The sequence below is a fragment of the Drosophila novamexicana genome, unplaced genomic scaffold (assembly GCF_003285875.2).
Source record: "Drosophila novamexicana strain 15010-1031.04,08,12 unplaced genomic scaffold, DnovRS2.1 tig00001433-arrow-arrow-pilon, whole genome shotgun sequence".
Classification (NCBI taxonomy): Eukaryota; Metazoa; Arthropoda; class Insecta; order Diptera; family Drosophilidae; genus Drosophila; species Drosophila novamexicana.
In genome coordinates this window covers 149,368-166,193 of record NW_020824858.1, presented here as the reverse complement: position 1 = coordinate 166,193, position 16,826 = coordinate 149,368, and the positions used below count along the sequence as shown (strand labels likewise).

Genomic DNA, 16,826 nt, shown 5'->3' with positions numbered 1-16,826 from the left:
AAAGCTCGTGAAAATCTGATGAGATTTGACCGAATTATAGGGGTGAGAAGTTTTGACCTATGTCCATATAGAATATTTGAGGGTAAGATTTTGACATGAATTTCGACTAAAATTTACGTAGTCAGATTTAAATGCCAGTTTATTCTAGAGGGAAAACTATGAACAAAAAACCAAAGCTCGTGAAAATCTGATGAGATTTGACCGAGTTATGGGGGTGAGAAGTTTTGACCTATGTCTATATAGAATATTTGAGGGTAAGATTTTGACATGAATTTCGACTAATATTTACGTTGTCAGATTTTAATGCCAGATTATTTTAGAGGGAAAACTATGAACAAAAAACCAAAGCTCGTGAAAATCTGATGAGATTTGACCGAATTATGGGGGTGAGAAGTTTTGACCTATGTCTATATAGAATATTTGAGGGTAAGATTTTGACATGAATTTCGACTAAAATTTACGTAGTCAGATTTTAATGCCAGTTTATTCTAGAGGGAAAACTATGAACAAACCACCAAAGCTCGTGAAAATCTGATGAGATTTGACCGAATTATGGGGGTGAGAAGTTTTGACCTATGTCTATATAGAATATTTGAGAGTAAGATTTTGACATGAATTTCGACTAAAATTTACGTAGTCAGATTTTAATGCCAGTTTATTCTAGAGGGAAAACTATGAACAAAAGGCCAAAGCTCGTGAAAATCTGATGAGATTTGACCGAGTTATGGGGGTGAGAAGTTTTGACCTATGTCTATATAGAATATTTGAGGGTAAGATTTTGACATGAATTTCGACTAAAATTTACGTTGTCAGATTTTAATGCCAGTTTATTCTAGAGGGAAAACTATGAACAAAAGGCCAAGGCTCGTGAAAATCTGATGAGATTTGACCGAGTTATGGGGGTGAGAAGTTTTGACCTATGTCTATATAGGAATCTAAGGGGTAAGATTTTGACATGAATTTCGACTAAAATTTACGTAGTCAGATTTTAATGCCAGTTTATTCTAGAGGGAAAACTATGAACAAAAAACCAAAGCTCGTGAAAATCGGATGAGATTTGACCGAGTTATGGGGGTGAGAAGTTTTGACCTATGTCTATAAAGGAATCTAGGGGGTAAGATTTTGACATGAATTTCGACTAAAATTTACGTAGTCAGACTTTAATGCCAGTTTATTCTAGAGGGAAAACTATGAACAAAAAGCCAAAGCTCGTGAAAATCTGATGAGATTTGACCGAGTTATGGGGGTGAGAAGTTTTGACCTATGTCCATATAGAATATTTGAGGGTAAGATTTTGACATGAATTTCGACTAAAATTTACGTAGTCAGATTTTAGTGCCAGTTTATTCTAGAGGGAAAACTATGAACAAAAAGCCAAAGCTCGTGAAAATCGGATGAGATTTGACCGAGTTATGGGGGTGAGAAGTTTTGACCTATGTCTATATAGGAATCTAAGGGGTAAGATTTTGACATGAATTTCGACTAAAATTTACGTAGTCAGATTTTAATGCCAGTTTATTCTAGAGGGAAAACTATGAACAAAAAGCCAAAGCTCGTGAAAATCTGATGAGATTTGACCGAGTTATGGGGGTGAGAAGTTTTGACCTAAGCCTATATAGGAATCTAAGGGGTAAGATTTTGACATGAATTTCGACTAAAATTTACGTAGCCAGATTTTAATGCCAGTTTATTCTAGAGGGAAAACTATGAACAAAAAGCCAAAGCTCGTGAAAATCGGATGAGATTTGACCGAGTTATGGAGGTGAGAAATTTTGACCTATGCCTATATGGGAATCTAAGGGGTAAGATTTTGACATGAATTTCGACTAAAATTTACGTAGTCAGATTTTAATGCCAGTTTATTCTAGAGGGAAAACTATGAACAAAAAGCCAAAGCTCGTGAAAATCGTATGAGATTTGACCGAGTTATGGGGGTGAGAAGTTTTGACCTATGTCTATATAGGAATCTAAAGGGTAAGATTTTGACATGAATTTCGACTAAAATTTACGTAGTCAGATTTTAATGCCAGTTTATTCTCGAGGGAAAACTATGAACAAAAACCCAAAGCTCGTGAAAATCGGATGAGATTTGACCGAGTTATGGGGGTGAGAAGTTTTGACCTATGCCTATATAGGAATCTAAGGGGTAAGATTTTGACATGAATTTCGACTAAAATTTACGTAGTCAGATTTTAATGCCAGCTTATTTTAGAGGGAAAACTATGAACAAAAAGCCAAAGCTCCTGAAAATCGGATGAGATTTGACCGAGTTATGGGGGTGAGAAGTTTTGACCTATGTCTATATAGGAATCTAAGGGGTAAGATTTTGACATGAATTTCGACTAAAATTTACGTAGTCAGATTTTAATGCCCGTTTATTCTAGAGGGAAAACTATGAACAAAAAGCCAAAGCTCGTGAAAATCTGATGAGATTTGACCAAGTTATGGGGGTGAGAAGTTTTGACCTATGTCTATATAGAATATTTGAGGGTAAGATTTTGACATGAATTTCGACTAAAATTTACGTAGTCAGATTTTAATGCCAGTTTATTCTAGAGGGAAAACTATGAACAAAAAGCCAAAGCTCGTGAAAATCGGATGAGATTTGACCGAGTTATGGGGGTGAGAAGTTTTGACCTATGTCTATATAGGAATCTAAGGGGTAAGATTTTGACATGAATTTCGACTAAAAATTTACGTAGTCAGATTTTAATGCCAGTTTATTCTAGAGGGAAAACTATGAATAAAAAGCCAAAGCTCGTGAAAATCTGATTAGATTTGACCGAGTTATGGGGGTGAGAAGTTTTGACCTATGTCTATATATATAAGGGGTAAGATTTTGACATGAATTTGGACAAAAATGTACGTAGTCAGATTTTAATGCCAGTTTATTCTAGAGGGAAAACTATGAACAAAAAGCCAAAGCTCGTGAAAATCGGATGAGATTTGACCGAGTTATGGGGGTGAGAAGTTTTGACCTATGTCTATATAGAATATTTCCGGTAAGATTTTGACATGAATTTGGAAAAAAATTTACGTAGTCAGATTTTAATGCCAGATTATTCTAGAGGGAAAACTATGAATAAAAAGCCAAAGCTCGTGAAAATCTGATGAGATTTGACCGAATTATAGGGGTGAGAAGTTTTGACCTATGTCTATATAGAATATTTGAGGGTAAGATTTTGACATGAATTTGGACCAAAATTTACGTAGTCAGATTTTAATGCCAGTTTATTCTAGAGGGAAAACTATGAACAAAATGCCAAAGTTCGTGAAAATCTGATAAGATTTGACCGAGTTATGGGGGTGAGAAGTTTTGACCTATGTCCATATAGAATATTTGAGGGTAAGATTTTGACATGAATTTCGACTAAAATTTACGTAGTCAGATTTAAATGCCAGTTTATTCTAGAGGGAAAACTATGAACAAAAAACCAAAGCTCGTGAAAATCTGATGAGATTTGACCGAGTTATGGGGGTGAGAAGTTTTGACCTATGTCTATATAGAATATTTGAGGGTAAGATTTTGACATGAATTTCGACTAATATTTACGTTGTCAGATTTTAATGCCAGATTATTTTAGAGGGAAAACTATGAACAAAAAACCAAAGCTCGTGAAAATCTGATGAGATTTGACCGAATTATGGGGGTGAGAAGTTTTGACCTATGTCTATATAGAATATTTGAGAGTAAGATTTTGACATGAATTTCGACTAAAATTTACGTAGTCAGATTTTAATGCCAGTTTATTCTAGAGGGAAAACTATGAACAAAAGGCCAAAGCTCGTGAAAATCTGATGAGATTTGACCGAGTTATGGGGGTGAGAAGTTTTGACCTATGTCTATATAGAATATTTGAGGGTAAGATTTTGACATGAATTTCGACTAAAATTTACGTTGTCAGATTTTAATGCCAGTTTATTCTAGAGGGAAAACTATGAACAAAAGGCCAAGGCTCGTGAAAATCTGATGCGATTTGACCGAGTTATGGGGGTGAGCAGTTTTGACCTATGTCTATATAGGAACAAAAGGGGTAAGATTTTGACATGAATTTGGACAAAAATTTACGTAGTAAGATTTTAATGTCAGTTTATTTTAGAGGGAAAACTATGAACAAAAAGCCAAAGTTCGTGAAAATCTGATGAGATTTGACCGAGTTATAGGGGTGAGAAATTTTGACCTATGTCCATATAGGATATTTGGCGGTACCATATTTACATGAATTTTACCTAAAATAAATTTTCCAAATAATTATCCTTACAGCTTAGCAACAAGATGAAAACAGAGAGATTTTAAATAATGCAATTGAAGGCAGACTAAAAAGATCCTGATCGTGTACCCAAAACAACCTTCAGGCTCTACTCTCGGAACTTTGCTTTACTTTCCAAAGTTCTCATGAGCTTAGTTGGGAAATTAGATAGACATAAATAACACGCTGAAAAGTATGCTTTAAAATTGCCACGCTAAAACTATATCTGAAATATTGTTAACTAACAGCCCAAAAAGTATGTATCTAAATTGGAACATAACAAAAATCTTTGGCGTGTACGAAGAGTCTTATTATTATTATTAAGAACTTAAGCAGATTTGGGGAGACAGGTCATGCCCCTATACAGAGAAACGCATTAAGACAGCTGCATATATATTTCATATATGTTTTGATTCTCTCAAAGGCTTTAGGGATAGCAGCAAAATGTTGAAAATTTGTTTGCATGCTTAGCACGTAAAGCGAATTGATTTCAATTTTCCTAAACTCAACTAAGCAGCGCCAACGCATATATTTTCTAGAATAAATTGGCAACATTTGGGACAACGTTGCGTATACGGAATATGTTCTAAAGGCCGTGCCTAATCTCTGGGAATATCCGACACTTGAATTAAGCGAAAGCGAAATATGATTTTGGTGCAATTCCCCAAAAACAATAATAATAGCAATGTTAAGAAGCACAATCAATTATCATTTAATCAATTTCATAATTTGATTTATTTTGTTTTGCGAAAAATTCGTCTACCCTGTACCCATAAAGATAAAAGCATATTGGCGTTGTGAAAGTGTGTGTATCAGGCGAAAAAGAGGAAAGTGTTATGCCAAGAATTATATATATTCACATATATCATATATATCACATATATCACATATTCACATATACATATATATGGCCCGTCAGCGTTTTGAGAATAATTAATGTATTTATACAGAGAAGTAAGTACTAATTGGTACAGGGTTTTTTTCTAGAACCTCGGAAAATAGAATGAAAAAGGCAATTTCAGGTTAAAATTATATGATAAGTTCGAGTGGTAGAAAATCCATTTGAATTAAATAATTCTCAAACTAAAGAGTATTGATTATTCATTAGTATTGAGTGGGAAATAGATAAAGGTCTGGATGCCTGCCAGACATAGTTCTGAATGTCCCATTGATGTCTCCTGCTTGAAATACAATCTTAAACGCTTCGTTTGATAAGGCTAGATAACAGCTGATTAGAACTCACTATAAAATACAGCTGTGATCAGTGGAAAATCATTCGTTCATTCAACAACGATCAAGATGAAAGTACTCGTAGTTCTTGCTCTGGCTTTTGCCACCGTCTCCGCTGGCGTTATGCCCCAGAATGCACCCGTGCATCCTCGTTACTTGCCCGCCGTGCCCTCGATTCAGGGACGTATCACCAACGGCAAGACCGCCACGGAGGGTCAGTTCCCCTACCAGGTGGGACTAAGCTTCTCCAGCTCCAGCGGTAGCTGGTGGTGCGGTGGCTCCATCATTGACAACCAGTGGGTGCTGACTGCCGCTCACTGCACCAGCGGGTAAGTGTTCCCATCCAAGACTTTTCCCTTACACTAACGGCTTTGTATCCTTGTCTGCAGTGCCTCCTCGGTGACCATCTACTATGGTGCTCTTCAACGCACCAACGCCAAGCTTACCCAGACCGTCTCCAGCTCCAACTTCAAGCAGCACACCAGCTACAACTCTATTGTTTTGTCCAACGATATCTCGCTGATCCAGACACCTACCGTGTCCTTCACCGCCTACATCAACAAGATTGAATTGCCAGCTATTGCCAGCAGCTACTCCACCTATGCCGGCGAGAAGGCTATCGCCTCTGGCTGGGGCAAGACCTCCGATAGCGCTACCAGTGTGACCAACGTACTGCAGTACCAGACCTTTGAGGTGGTGTCTGTCGCCACTTGCCAGGCCACCTATGGCTCTTTGACCGCCAGCTCCAAGGTTATCTGCATTGCCACTCCCAACAAGTCTTCCACCTGCAACGGTGATTCTGGTGGCCCATTGGTCCTCGAAAGCTCCGGCAAACTTATTGGTGTCACCTCTTTTGTGTCCAGCTCTGGCTGCGAGTCTGGCCTCCCAGCTGGCTTCACCCGTGTGACCAGCTTCTTGGACTGGATCAAGACCAACTCCGGCGTTTCCTACTAAATGCACCTTCAACGGAATATTTCTAAATACTCCAAATAAACCATGGTATACCAAAAAAGTATATAAAATTTCGTTTGCTATTCTATTCTATTTTAAAAATATTTCAATAGTATTATGCGTAGCTGTTAACTTATTCGGAATCCTTTAGTTACGAGAGGTCTAACATAGCACCTATTATTGGCAACCGCTATCCTGGATCGCGTGTTCTGTCATCCGACGGAAATCTCTTCATCCTTTCTAAGGATGAACTGTGTCTTCACTTTGTATAAAAGCTGTATGCTTCTCTTCAATAAAATCGAAATCTTCCTTTTACTATGTTGTCGGTCTCGTAATTTCAAATGCATGTAAATGCGTGCGAAGATGTGACCGTTGTTTGTATATTATAATTTATTTCCTATAGACCATCAATTTATTTTGTACTCAAAAGTGAGAGTGGTTCAGTCTTTTTCGCACTTTTGTTTCAGGTTATGTAAGATAACGATGGACATGACAGCACAAAGTTGTATCAGTAGAGCGTTAAAACTGAGATATTATTTGGAATATACATATCGCCTCGACTTTTGATACTGATCGAGATAATGGGAATTTGAGCCACGCGTCTTGTGATGTATTTATAGTACCATCAGCAAGGGTATAAATAATTATTATGTCTGTATATACCATACTATATCTTGCTTCTGATAATAAAACAAGTGTTTTTTGATTTTGCCAGTCATTTAAACGAACTTGTCTGTCATCCGACAAGTTTATAAACATAAATACATGCATTTAAAAAAAAAGCTCATGAGTTTTGTGCGATCAAAATAAAACATGTATGAATACTTTATTCAAGACCGTCTGACTAGGAAATACCCTTATTCCAGCGACGAGCTGGCGTTAAAAATTTATATATATATATATATATATATATGAATTAAAAAATATATAAATGTATTGAACAATAGTGTAGATCGGACAATATGTACCGAAGCTAAAAGATAAGAGCGTAATTAAAAGCTCTAATAGTCGCTGAGATGGACGCATTCATACATACATATGCATATATGAATGATTGGACGGATCAGGTATAGCTCAATCGAACTCAATATGCTTGAAAGTATGCTTCAGAATATATAAACCTAATGTTATCACAGGAATATCGTTACCCTAAAACCCAAATAGTATGCCTATTAAATGAAAATAATCTACCATGTGTGTAATCTAATTTAAAGAAGTATGTTCGTCTTATTTGCCATCTTAAGATTGAAATATACCCAAATCAATAATATTCCTAGATAAACGTGATTATTCTGTTTACTCGGCACATCCAGAGATCACAGATTAGAGACCCTGAACATTGAGTTTTAATCCCCACCGAATAAGCATTTAACGAGAGTTATCAACTTTGCATGATTTTTTATTCAAGAATTGTTTAGTAAGAAATGCCAGTGTGGTCACGAATCCAGTCCAAGTGGTAGGTGACACGCGCGAAACCAGCTGGTCCACCAGATTGGCATCCAGCGGCAGGCACAAAGTTGGTAACACCCACCAGTTTGTTGCCGTCGTGTGTGACCAATGGGCCACCGGAGTCACCACTGCATGTACCCTTGCCATCGACAACGCGCACACAGATAATCTTATCCTGGATCAGGCCCGTGCCATAGTAGTTTGCACACTCGGAATTATGAATAATCTGCAGGTCGGCGCACTGCAGCCAGTCGGGCAGTGGGCTGCCATCGTAGGTGCCACCCCAGCCGCAAGCAACGGCCCAGTTTTCATTGTAGTCGTTGTAGCGATCGTTGTAGCTGGGCAGCTCCACCTTGTTGACCATGTGCCAGAAGTCCACATGGGGAATGCGGATCAAGGCGATGTCAGAGTCGTGATGGTTGATGAAGTCGTTGCGGCCAACCCAGTGGGTGTACTGGGCGTCTGTGCGCCAGGTGGCACCGAAGTAGACGGTCACGGACTCAGCACTGCCAGAGCAGTGCTCGGCAGTCAGGACCCAGGTGTTGCCAATGATAGAACCACCGCACCACCAGCCACCGCCGTTGCTGCTGAAGCCCAGGCCAACGGTGTAGGGCGCCTTACCCTCGTATGCGGGATAGCCATTAGTAATGCGTCCCTCGATTTTCGAGGATTTGGCCAGATCCTTGGGATAGGCAATACCCGCCGAGGGGGCCGCTGAAGCGGCGGCCACAGCCAAAACCAAAATTGTAATGAACACCTTCATGTCGCTTGCACAACTTGGGCTATGCCTTAAAGTTTGTCACTTTTATAGCTAAACTGAGTTGCACTCAATAATCTTTAAATATGAATGATTTATTTTTATTATCTTTACAACACACAAGTGGAATCGTAAAAAAATTTTGTTTTGCCGGATAGAGGAAAAATCAGTGATAATGATTGACACGAGTCACTTAAGATTTGATCATATTTTCATGTTTTATATATATAATAATTTTAATTAATTATCAATAAATCATTCAAAATTGTTCTAACTATTCCTGAATGTGCGTAAGTATGTATGCTTTTATGTGCCTACGTACGTCTTTATGTTAAGCGCCGACCAAGTTTACTTTACTACGTTGCAAGTTAATAAAATCCAAATGTGGGTAACGCTTTACTATGCGATTCTCATGAATTAACATAAGGCATATAAGCGTGCATGACTTGCTAAAAACTGATATAATCAAGTTGTGTGTGATTTATTTCACTTTCTTTTGGGCATCTATATGTACGTATGAGTGTTCACATATATGTATGTATAAAATAATGCTTAACGCTTTCATGTATGCATGTATGTATACATGAATGCATGTATGTATGCAAGTATGTATGCATGTATGTATGCATATATGTATGCATGTATGTATGCATGTATGTATGCATGTATGTATGCATGTATGTATGCTTGTACGTATGCATGTATGTATGCATATATGCATGCATATATACATGTATGCAAATAAGAATGCATGTATGCATGCACGTAATTAGGCATGTATTCCGTATGCATGTATGTATGTATGCATGCATGTATTTATGTAAGTTAATATGTGTCTTCAATAGTTAATTCTTGGAATGGTTGTGATTAATAAGGTGATTTATTTTCGAGTTCAATACCGGGAGAGGGAACCATCTCTTTGTAATTTAGTTTTATTAATGCTAAGCAAACGAATAAAACAAGACCTGCATTTGGTGTTGGTAGAAAAAGGTTCAGAGTTTCTGGGCATCCCTGACTATTTGTAATGTCCTTCTATGTGATTCTCAAGATTTCATGTATGATTGCAGTTTTCCAAGCTTTATACTCAATGTTATATTATCAAGTTGTGATATCAATTTTATCGTATACTTTAAGTCTATATGCTATACTTCTTTCCTTTCTTTCTCTTATCAGACTTCCTCTTATTAATAGAAGACAAGACTGTCTTTAAGTCCGAACATGTATTACACAACATGTATTACACAATGTATTGTTAAGCTTGAGCAAAATTAAATAACATTTTTCAATGTTGTATTGCTAAGCTCAATATTCCAGTTCAAAAACTCTGTTAAGTACCCCTTAACTCGTATAATTTAGAAAAGCATAAGCCATTCTTAAAAAGGTATAAAGACTTTTCGTTACAAAGGAGCATAAAAATAAGATAATACTGCTAAAAAATAAAAAAAAAGTTGTTGCTTTTTCATAATTCCTTGTATTTTCAATTAAATTCAGAGCTGATCGCTTAGTAGTAGGCAATGCCCGTTATGTCGCGAATCCAGTCCAAGTGGTAGGTGACACGCTGGAAGCCAGATGGATGTCCAGATTGGCAACCCGCAGAAGAAACCCAGTTGGTAACACCAATAAGTTTCTTGCCTTCGTGAATAACCAATGGGCCGCCAGAATCTCCACTGCATGTCGATTTGCCTTCAGGAGTACGTACGCAAACAATGTTGTCCCCTACAACGCTGGAGCCATAAGTCTGCTGGCACTCGTGGTTGGGCATCACCTGCAGATCGACGCACTGCATCCAGTCGGGCAAGCCACTGTTATCATAAGTACGACCCCAGCCGCAGGCAAAGGACCACCATCCATTGAAATCGTTGTAGCGCTCGTTATAGCTGGGCAGTTCCACTTTGTTGACCAAATCCCAGAAGTCCACATGAGGAATGCGGATCAAAGCAATATCGGCGGCATGGTGATTAATGATATCGTTGCGGCCAACCCAGTGGGTGAATATGGAGTTGGTACGCCAAGTGGCACCGAAGTGAACGCCCACGGCCTCAGCGTTGCTGGTGCAGTGCTCGGCAGTCAGGACCCAGGTGTGTCCAATGATGGAGCCACCGCACCAGGTAGTACCACCGGGAATGTTAATGCTCAAGCCAACAGTGTAAGGTGCTTGGCCCTCATATGCTGGATTTCCGTTGGTAATACGACCCTCGATCTTGTTGGGTTTGGGCAGATCCTTGGGATGCACTACAGTCTCGGTGGGTGCCGCCGTGGCGGCAGCAATGGCCAAAGCCAAACAAGCTACAAACAGTTTCATGTCTCAAACACTACTTGGTTCGGGAATTTATTTTCAACGAGCTTTTATAAGCCAGAGCGTTAACCACCCTCACATTTTCAAGTATTAAAGTATTTGTAAATTGATTTGCCCCATAAATATTCTCTGACAGTTCTATATAAAAATGCATCGAAGATAACGAAATTCCGAGCCTAAGCTCTTCAGCTTTAATGATTAAGTTCTTCAATTGGAATTATTTTGGGAATGATTATGCGAAACAATTTGTAAGGTGAATATAAATCCGCTTGGATAAAGAAAACGAATTACTAGATGCAATACCATTGGTGTAATGGTTGGATAGTAATAGAAATTAGAATTAGAAAAAACGCCTAAATAATAGATGGAGTGTAATAATTTGGGATAAAGAAGTATAATAATTAAATGAAAGGAATAAATGTGATTCAACTGATATGGTATGGATAACTGGAATAATAAATAGTATGAAAAGGCGAAATGCATAAATGAAATAATTATAAAGCAGAACTAGAGACATAAACAATTAAATTAAGCACCATGACCCGTCAGACATTTTCAATAGTAGGTCAGTACAAACACGCCATCTTAACTATAATAACCCCACGTCGAGTTAATGAATTAAGCCAAAAGCGTAAACAAGCATTTATATTTAGAATCAATCATATCGCTGCTCCAGTGAAATATTTATTGTGAATGAAACCTTTTATGAATATGGACTTGCGTAAAAGTAGCAAAAATCTAGAAATCTGATAAGGATAACTTTTTATAGAATTGTATATTAAAATATATTAAACGGCGTATTTTAATCTTTAACTCCATAAAACTTATCTCTGGGCATTTGGTGGAGCTCAAGGAATATTTATGAGCGATTCGACCAAGTCAACTCTAAAGCGACAGCACGAGTATAAAAGATCGATGCGGAGCCTATGGAACTACAAGTAGTACCTACAACATGAAGGTGTTTCTAACAATTCTCGCTTTGGCTGTTGCCTCCGCCTCGGCATTCGAGTCGGTCGTCCATCCTAAGGACATTCCCAAGGTCAACAAGATCGAAGGCCGTATCACCAATGGCTACCCAGCCCCTGAGGGCAAGGCCCCCTATACCGTTGGACTGGGCTTCAGCGGCGGCTGGTGGTGCGGTGGTTCCATTATTGGAAACACCTGGGTCCTGACTGCCGAGCACTGCACGGGTTCTGACGTCACCGTCTACTTCGGTGCCACCTGGCGCACCAACGCCCAGTTCACCCACTGGGTCAGCGGCAATGACATCATCAACCACAACAGCGCTGACATCGCTCTGATCCGCATTCCCCATGTGGACTTCTGGCACATGGTTAACAAGGTGGAGCTGCCCAGCTACAACGATCGCTACAACGACTACAACAATAACTGGGCCGTTGCTTGCGGCTGGGGTGGTACCTACGATGGCAGCCCACTGCCCGACTATCTTCAGTGCGTCGACCTGCAGATCATGCACAACTCCGAGTGCCAGCAGACTTACGGCTCTGGAACTGTTACTGACAACATCCTCTGTGTGAGAACTCCCGACGGCAAGTCCACCTGCGGTGGTGACTCCGGTGGTCCATTGGTTACACACGACAGCAACAAACTGGTCGGTGTTACCAACTGGGTTTCTGCTGCCGGTTGTCAATCTGGACACCCATCTGGCTTCCAGCGTGTCACCTACCACTTGGACTGGATTCGTGACCACACTGGCATTTCTTACTAATAAGCTACTGCTTCCAAAATGACCCAAATAAAGCATACATATATAAAATGAATACATTATACTCTCTTGTCTTCTTTGATGCCTATTTTACGTCAGAAAGCGTAACGAAACGCAAATAGATCCATCTTCCTGCTAAGGCTCGTTGACCACCAGTCAATGAGTCAGTTACTCAGTTAGCCAGTGAGTCAATTAGTCAGAGAATCATGACAAGCCGTTTGAGATATGTCACTCTACTTTATAAAAAGTTTATAAATATGTACAGACAACATAATAGGAAACAAGTAAGAGGTTCTAGTCGGGAGCTCCCGACTGGGGAATACCCTGAACCCTTTTATTCCAACACCAAATGCAGTTCGCGCAACGCGCTCGTTTGAAGTAATAAAGATAAATAATAAAAAAAATTTCCTTGGCAGGGTTCGAACTTGCACCGTATTATTTGCTGACTCTACTCAACAGACAAACCAGCATCATCAAAAAAAATAGTTACCCAGGTAGGGCTCGGACTCGCGACAGACCACAACACTTGCTATGCCTCTACTCAACAGCCACACCAATAATTAAGTAGCAATGAGAAAAAAACGAACTAAAATAGCATTATATAAAAAATTCGCAATTACAATGCCGTTAGAATTCGATAGAATGCGAAGCAGACGCGCATGAATGTGTGTGTGTACATGTATACACAAATTCTTGATAATTTCGCTAGCAGTGCCATCCAATTGCGCAATTACATATAACTTTGGTTTTCTCTTAACCGATCTTAATGAAATTTTCTACAGTATATCTTATTGCCGGACGGACGACCGGACAGACAGAGGGACATGGCTAAAGCGACTCGGCTATAGATGCTGATCAAGAATATATATACTTTATGGGGTCGTAGATGCTTCCTTCTGCCTGTAACATACATTTGCACAAATGCATAATACCCATTTTCAATGGGTTCAGGGAATTAAAAGGAGAATTTTAAAATCAAAGTATTTTTCATGGAATAAAAAAGGAGAATAGAAACCGTAATCATGAGCAGTGGCTTACAACTATTTTGATCCCAAGAACCATAAACCTTTGTGCTTATACATTTAAAAATCTGTCTTGATTTCTTAAAGCTTAACTATTGTACTCAATACAGAGAACAAATTAATATAAGAAACTATTATCAAATGCATTCAAATCAATTTTATTTTATATTTCAAGCTAAATCTATTAGTAAGCGATGCCAGTGTGGTCACGGATCCAGTCCAAGTGGTAGGTGACACGCTGGAAGCCAACTGGAGCACCAGATGTGCACGAGGTAGTGCCAAAGTTGGTAACACCGACCAATTTGTTGCTGTCGTGTGTAACCAATGGACCACCGGAGTCACCACCGCAGGTGGATTTGCCGCCCGGAGTTCTTACACAGATGATGTTGTCTCCTACTACGGAAGAGCCGTAAGTCTGCTGGCATTCGGAGTTGTGCATGATCTGCAGGTCGACGCACTGCATCCAGTCGGGCAAGTCGCTGTTATCATATGTACGTCCCCAGCCGCAAGTAACGGCCCAGTGTTCATTGAAATCGTTGTAGCGCTCGTTGTAGCTGGGCAGCTCCACTTTGTTGACCAAATCCCAGAAGTCCACATGAGGAGTGCGGATCAAAGCAATATCGGCGTCATGGTGATTGATGATATCGTTGCGGCCAACCCAGTGGGTGAATATGGAGTTGGTACGCCACGTGGCACCGAAGTGAACGCCCACGGCCTCAGCGTTGCTGGTGCAGTGCTCGGCAGTCAGGACCCAGGTGTGTCCAATGATGGAGCCACCGCACCAGGTAGTACCACCGGGAATATTAATGCTCAAGCCAACAGTGTAAGGTGCTTTGCCCTCATATGCTGGATATCCGTTGGTAATACGACCCTCGATCTTGTTGGGTTTTGACAGATCCTTGGGATGCACTACAGTCTCGGTGGGTGCCGCCGTGGCGGCAGCAATGGCCAAAGCCAAACAAGCTACAATCAGTTTCATGTCTCAAACACTACTAGGTTTGGGAATTAATTTTCAACGAGCTTTTATAAGCCAGAGCATTAATCACACTCACTTTTTCAAGTATTATGGTATTTGTAAATTGAATTGCCTCATAAATATTCTCTGAAAGTTCTATATAAAAATGCATCGAAGATAACGAAATACCTGATAAGGGGTTTAAGATTTATTTCTTTAAATTATTTTGGGAATGATTGTGCCACTTGGCTTAAGAAAACGAAAAGGTTCAATTGAAAAGTTAAAAGCTAGAATGCAAAAACGAATTACTAGATGCAATTCCGCTAGAAAAATGGTTGGATGAAAATAGTAATTAGAAAATAAGTGCCTCTTGAAAATAGATGGAGTGGAATTATTTGAGATAGAAAAGTAAAATAATTGTAGATGTAATGAATAAATCCGATTTAGCTGATGAAATGGAGGCGAAATGCATAATCGAAATTGATATGAAGAAGAAATAGAGATATGAACAATCAAAATTAAACAATTAACTCCATTAAGTAGCCCCATAAAGTATAGATAACCTTTATCAGAAAAAGGAACTTAGTCGATGTGACCATGTCCACCTCGATTTCGGAAACTACAAAACAAATGACTGAATTGTACAATTGAGAGATACAAGAGAACATGCATATCGCAGATCAAGCTCGCATTTTCGCTATATCGATAAATATCGATCTTGAGAATGTTTTTTTCAGCAAACCTCAATGAAGCAAGCTAGGAAAAAAGTTAGGAATACCAATAAAAAACAGAAGAGTTATATGCGAGAACTGGCATCGAGCAGGAAAACAAAGATCTGCCTGAAATAATCAAAAGACCATTCTTACTGACTGATCAGAGAAAGTACCCCAACACATAAAAAATTCTTCATGGAATAAAAGTGAAGGATAGAAACACTAATCAAGAGCACTGGCTTACAACTATTTTGATCCCAAGAACCATAAACCTTTGTGCTTATACATTTAAAAATCTTTTCTGGTTTCTTAAAACTTGACTGTTGTACTCAATACAGACAACAAATTTACATAAGAAACGCTTATCAAATGCATTCAAATCAATTTTATTTGATGTTTATATTTAAATCTATTAGTAAGCGATGCCAGTGTGGTCGCGGATCCAGTCCAAGTGGTAGGTGACGCGCTGGAAGCCAGCTGGAGCACCAGATGTGCACGAGGAAGTGCCAAAGTTGGTAACGCCCACCAATTTGTTGCCGTCGTGTGTAACCAATGGACCACCGGAGTCACCACCGCAGGTGGACTTGCCGTCGGGAGTTCTTACACAGAGGATGTTGTCTCCTACAACGGAAGAGCCGTAGGTCCTCTGGCATTCGGAGTTGTGCATGATTTGCAGGTCGACGCACTGCAGCCAGTCGGGCAGTGGGCTGCCATCGTAGGTACCACCCCAGCCGCAAGCAACGGCCCAGCGTTCATTGAAGTCGTTGTAGCGATCGTTGTAGCTGGGCAGCTCCACCTTGTTGACCATGTGCCAGAAGTCCACATGGGGAATACGGATCAGAGCGATATCAGCGTTGTGGTGGTTGATGATGTCATTACGGCTGACCCAGTGGGTGAACTGGGCGTTGGTGCGCCAGGTGGCACCGAAGTAGACGGTGACGTCAGAGCCCGTGCAGTGCTCGGCAGTCAGGACCCAGGTGTTTCCAATGATGGAACCACCGCACCACCAGCCCCCGCTGAAGCCCAGGCCAACGGTATAGGGGGCCTTGCCCTCATAGGCTGGGTAGCCATTGGTGATACGGCTGGACATGTCCTTCATATGGACAGCCTTCTGCGTGGCGGCAGGCACCGCAGCTCCAGTGGCGGAGGCAACAGCCAAAGCCAAAATTGTAATGAACACCTTCATATTGCAGGTACAACTTGAGCCTCGGTGGACCCTACTGTTGCTTTTATACGAAAATCATGCACAAACTCTATTCGCCATTATCTTAATTTGAGTGGTTCATAAATTAAATATATAATCCGATCATAAAAAAATAATTTTACAAGCCGATAACGAGTCACGATTTATGCAAAGTCTTTTGAATTTATGCGCATTTGATGATAATATGATAACTTCATATTTATAACTGAAGGAATCACTAGAGAAGCTTGGTTTTTTCTAAACATCCTTTTTGTGGCTTTCTCGTTTAACACT

General features: G+C 39.7%; 7 protein-coding genes across 7 annotated transcripts in view; 2 read left to right on the top strand and 5 right to left on the bottom strand.

Annotated features, from left to right (window-relative positions):
- LOC115767668 (protein sprint) overlaps positions 1-16,826 on the bottom strand; it is a 267,104-nt gene that overhangs the window by 216,361 nt on the left and 33,917 nt on the right. The gene's annotated exons all lie outside the window — the stretch shown is intronic.
- LOC115767675 (serine protease 3-like) lies at positions 5,531-6,479 on the top strand. Its single transcript, XM_030711968.1, has 2 exons — positions 5,531-5,809; positions 5,870-6,479. Exons 1-2 carry the CDS (start codon positions 5,550-5,552, stop codon positions 6,432-6,434), a joined length of 825 nt encoding a protein of 274 aa, XP_030567828.1. The 5' UTR covers positions 5,531-5,549; the 3' UTR covers positions 6,435-6,479.
- LOC115767683 (serine protease 1-like) lies at positions 7,813-8,643 on the bottom strand. The gene has a single exon (XM_030711975.1). The coding sequence runs from the start codon at positions 8,641-8,643 to the stop codon at positions 7,846-7,848; it is 798 nt and encodes a 265-aa protein (XP_030567835.1). The 3' UTR covers positions 7,813-7,845.
- On the bottom strand, positions 10,072-10,939 carry LOC115767679 (serine protease 1-like). Its single transcript, XM_030711972.1, has one exon. It carries the CDS (start codon positions 10,937-10,939, stop codon positions 10,139-10,141), a length of 801 nt encoding a protein of 266 aa, XP_030567832.1. The 3' UTR covers positions 10,072-10,138.
- LOC115767690 (serine protease 1-like) lies at positions 11,886-12,714 on the top strand. Its single transcript, XM_030711985.1, has one exon. It carries the CDS (start codon positions 11,886-11,888, stop codon positions 12,660-12,662), a length of 777 nt encoding a protein of 258 aa, XP_030567845.1. The 3' UTR covers positions 12,663-12,714.
- LOC115767686 (serine protease 1-like) lies at positions 13,838-14,660 on the bottom strand. The gene has a single exon (XM_030711980.1). The coding sequence runs from the start codon at positions 14,658-14,660 to the stop codon at positions 13,866-13,868; it is 795 nt and encodes a 264-aa protein (XP_030567840.1). The 3' UTR covers positions 13,838-13,865.
- LOC115767691 (serine protease 1-like) lies at positions 15,733-16,535 on the bottom strand. The gene has a single exon (XM_030711986.1). The coding sequence runs from the start codon at positions 16,533-16,535 to the stop codon at positions 15,762-15,764; it is 774 nt and encodes a 257-aa protein (XP_030567846.1). The 3' UTR covers positions 15,733-15,761.

Excerpts from the sequence above, each read along its gene's own strand:
- LOC115767679 (XM_030711972.1), bottom strand. The coding sequence starts at position 10,939 with ATGAAACTGTTTGTAGCTTGTTTGGCTTTGGCCATTGCTGCCGCCACG.
- LOC115767691 (XM_030711986.1), bottom strand. The coding sequence starts at position 16,535 with ATGAAGGTGTTCATTACAATTTTGGCTTTGGCTGTTGCCTCCGCCACT.
- LOC115767686 (XM_030711980.1), bottom strand. The coding sequence starts at position 14,660 with ATGAAACTGATTGTAGCTTGTTTGGCTTTGGCCATTGCTGCCGCCACG.
- LOC115767690 (XM_030711985.1), top strand. The coding sequence starts at position 11,886 with ATGAAGGTGTTTCTAACAATTCTCGCTTTGGCTGTTGCCTCCGCCTCG.
- LOC115767683 (XM_030711975.1), bottom strand. The coding sequence starts at position 8,643 with ATGAAGGTGTTCATTACAATTTTGGTTTTGGCTGTGGCCGCCGCTTCA.
- LOC115767675 (XM_030711968.1), top strand. The coding sequence starts at position 5,550 with ATGAAAGTACTCGTAGTTCTTGCTCTGGCTTTTGCCACCGTCTCCGCT. Across the intron at positions 5,810-5,869 it reads GCCGCTCACTGCACCAGCGG|TGCCTCCTCGGTGACCATCT; the intron begins GTAAGTGTTCCC and ends CCTTGTCTGCAG.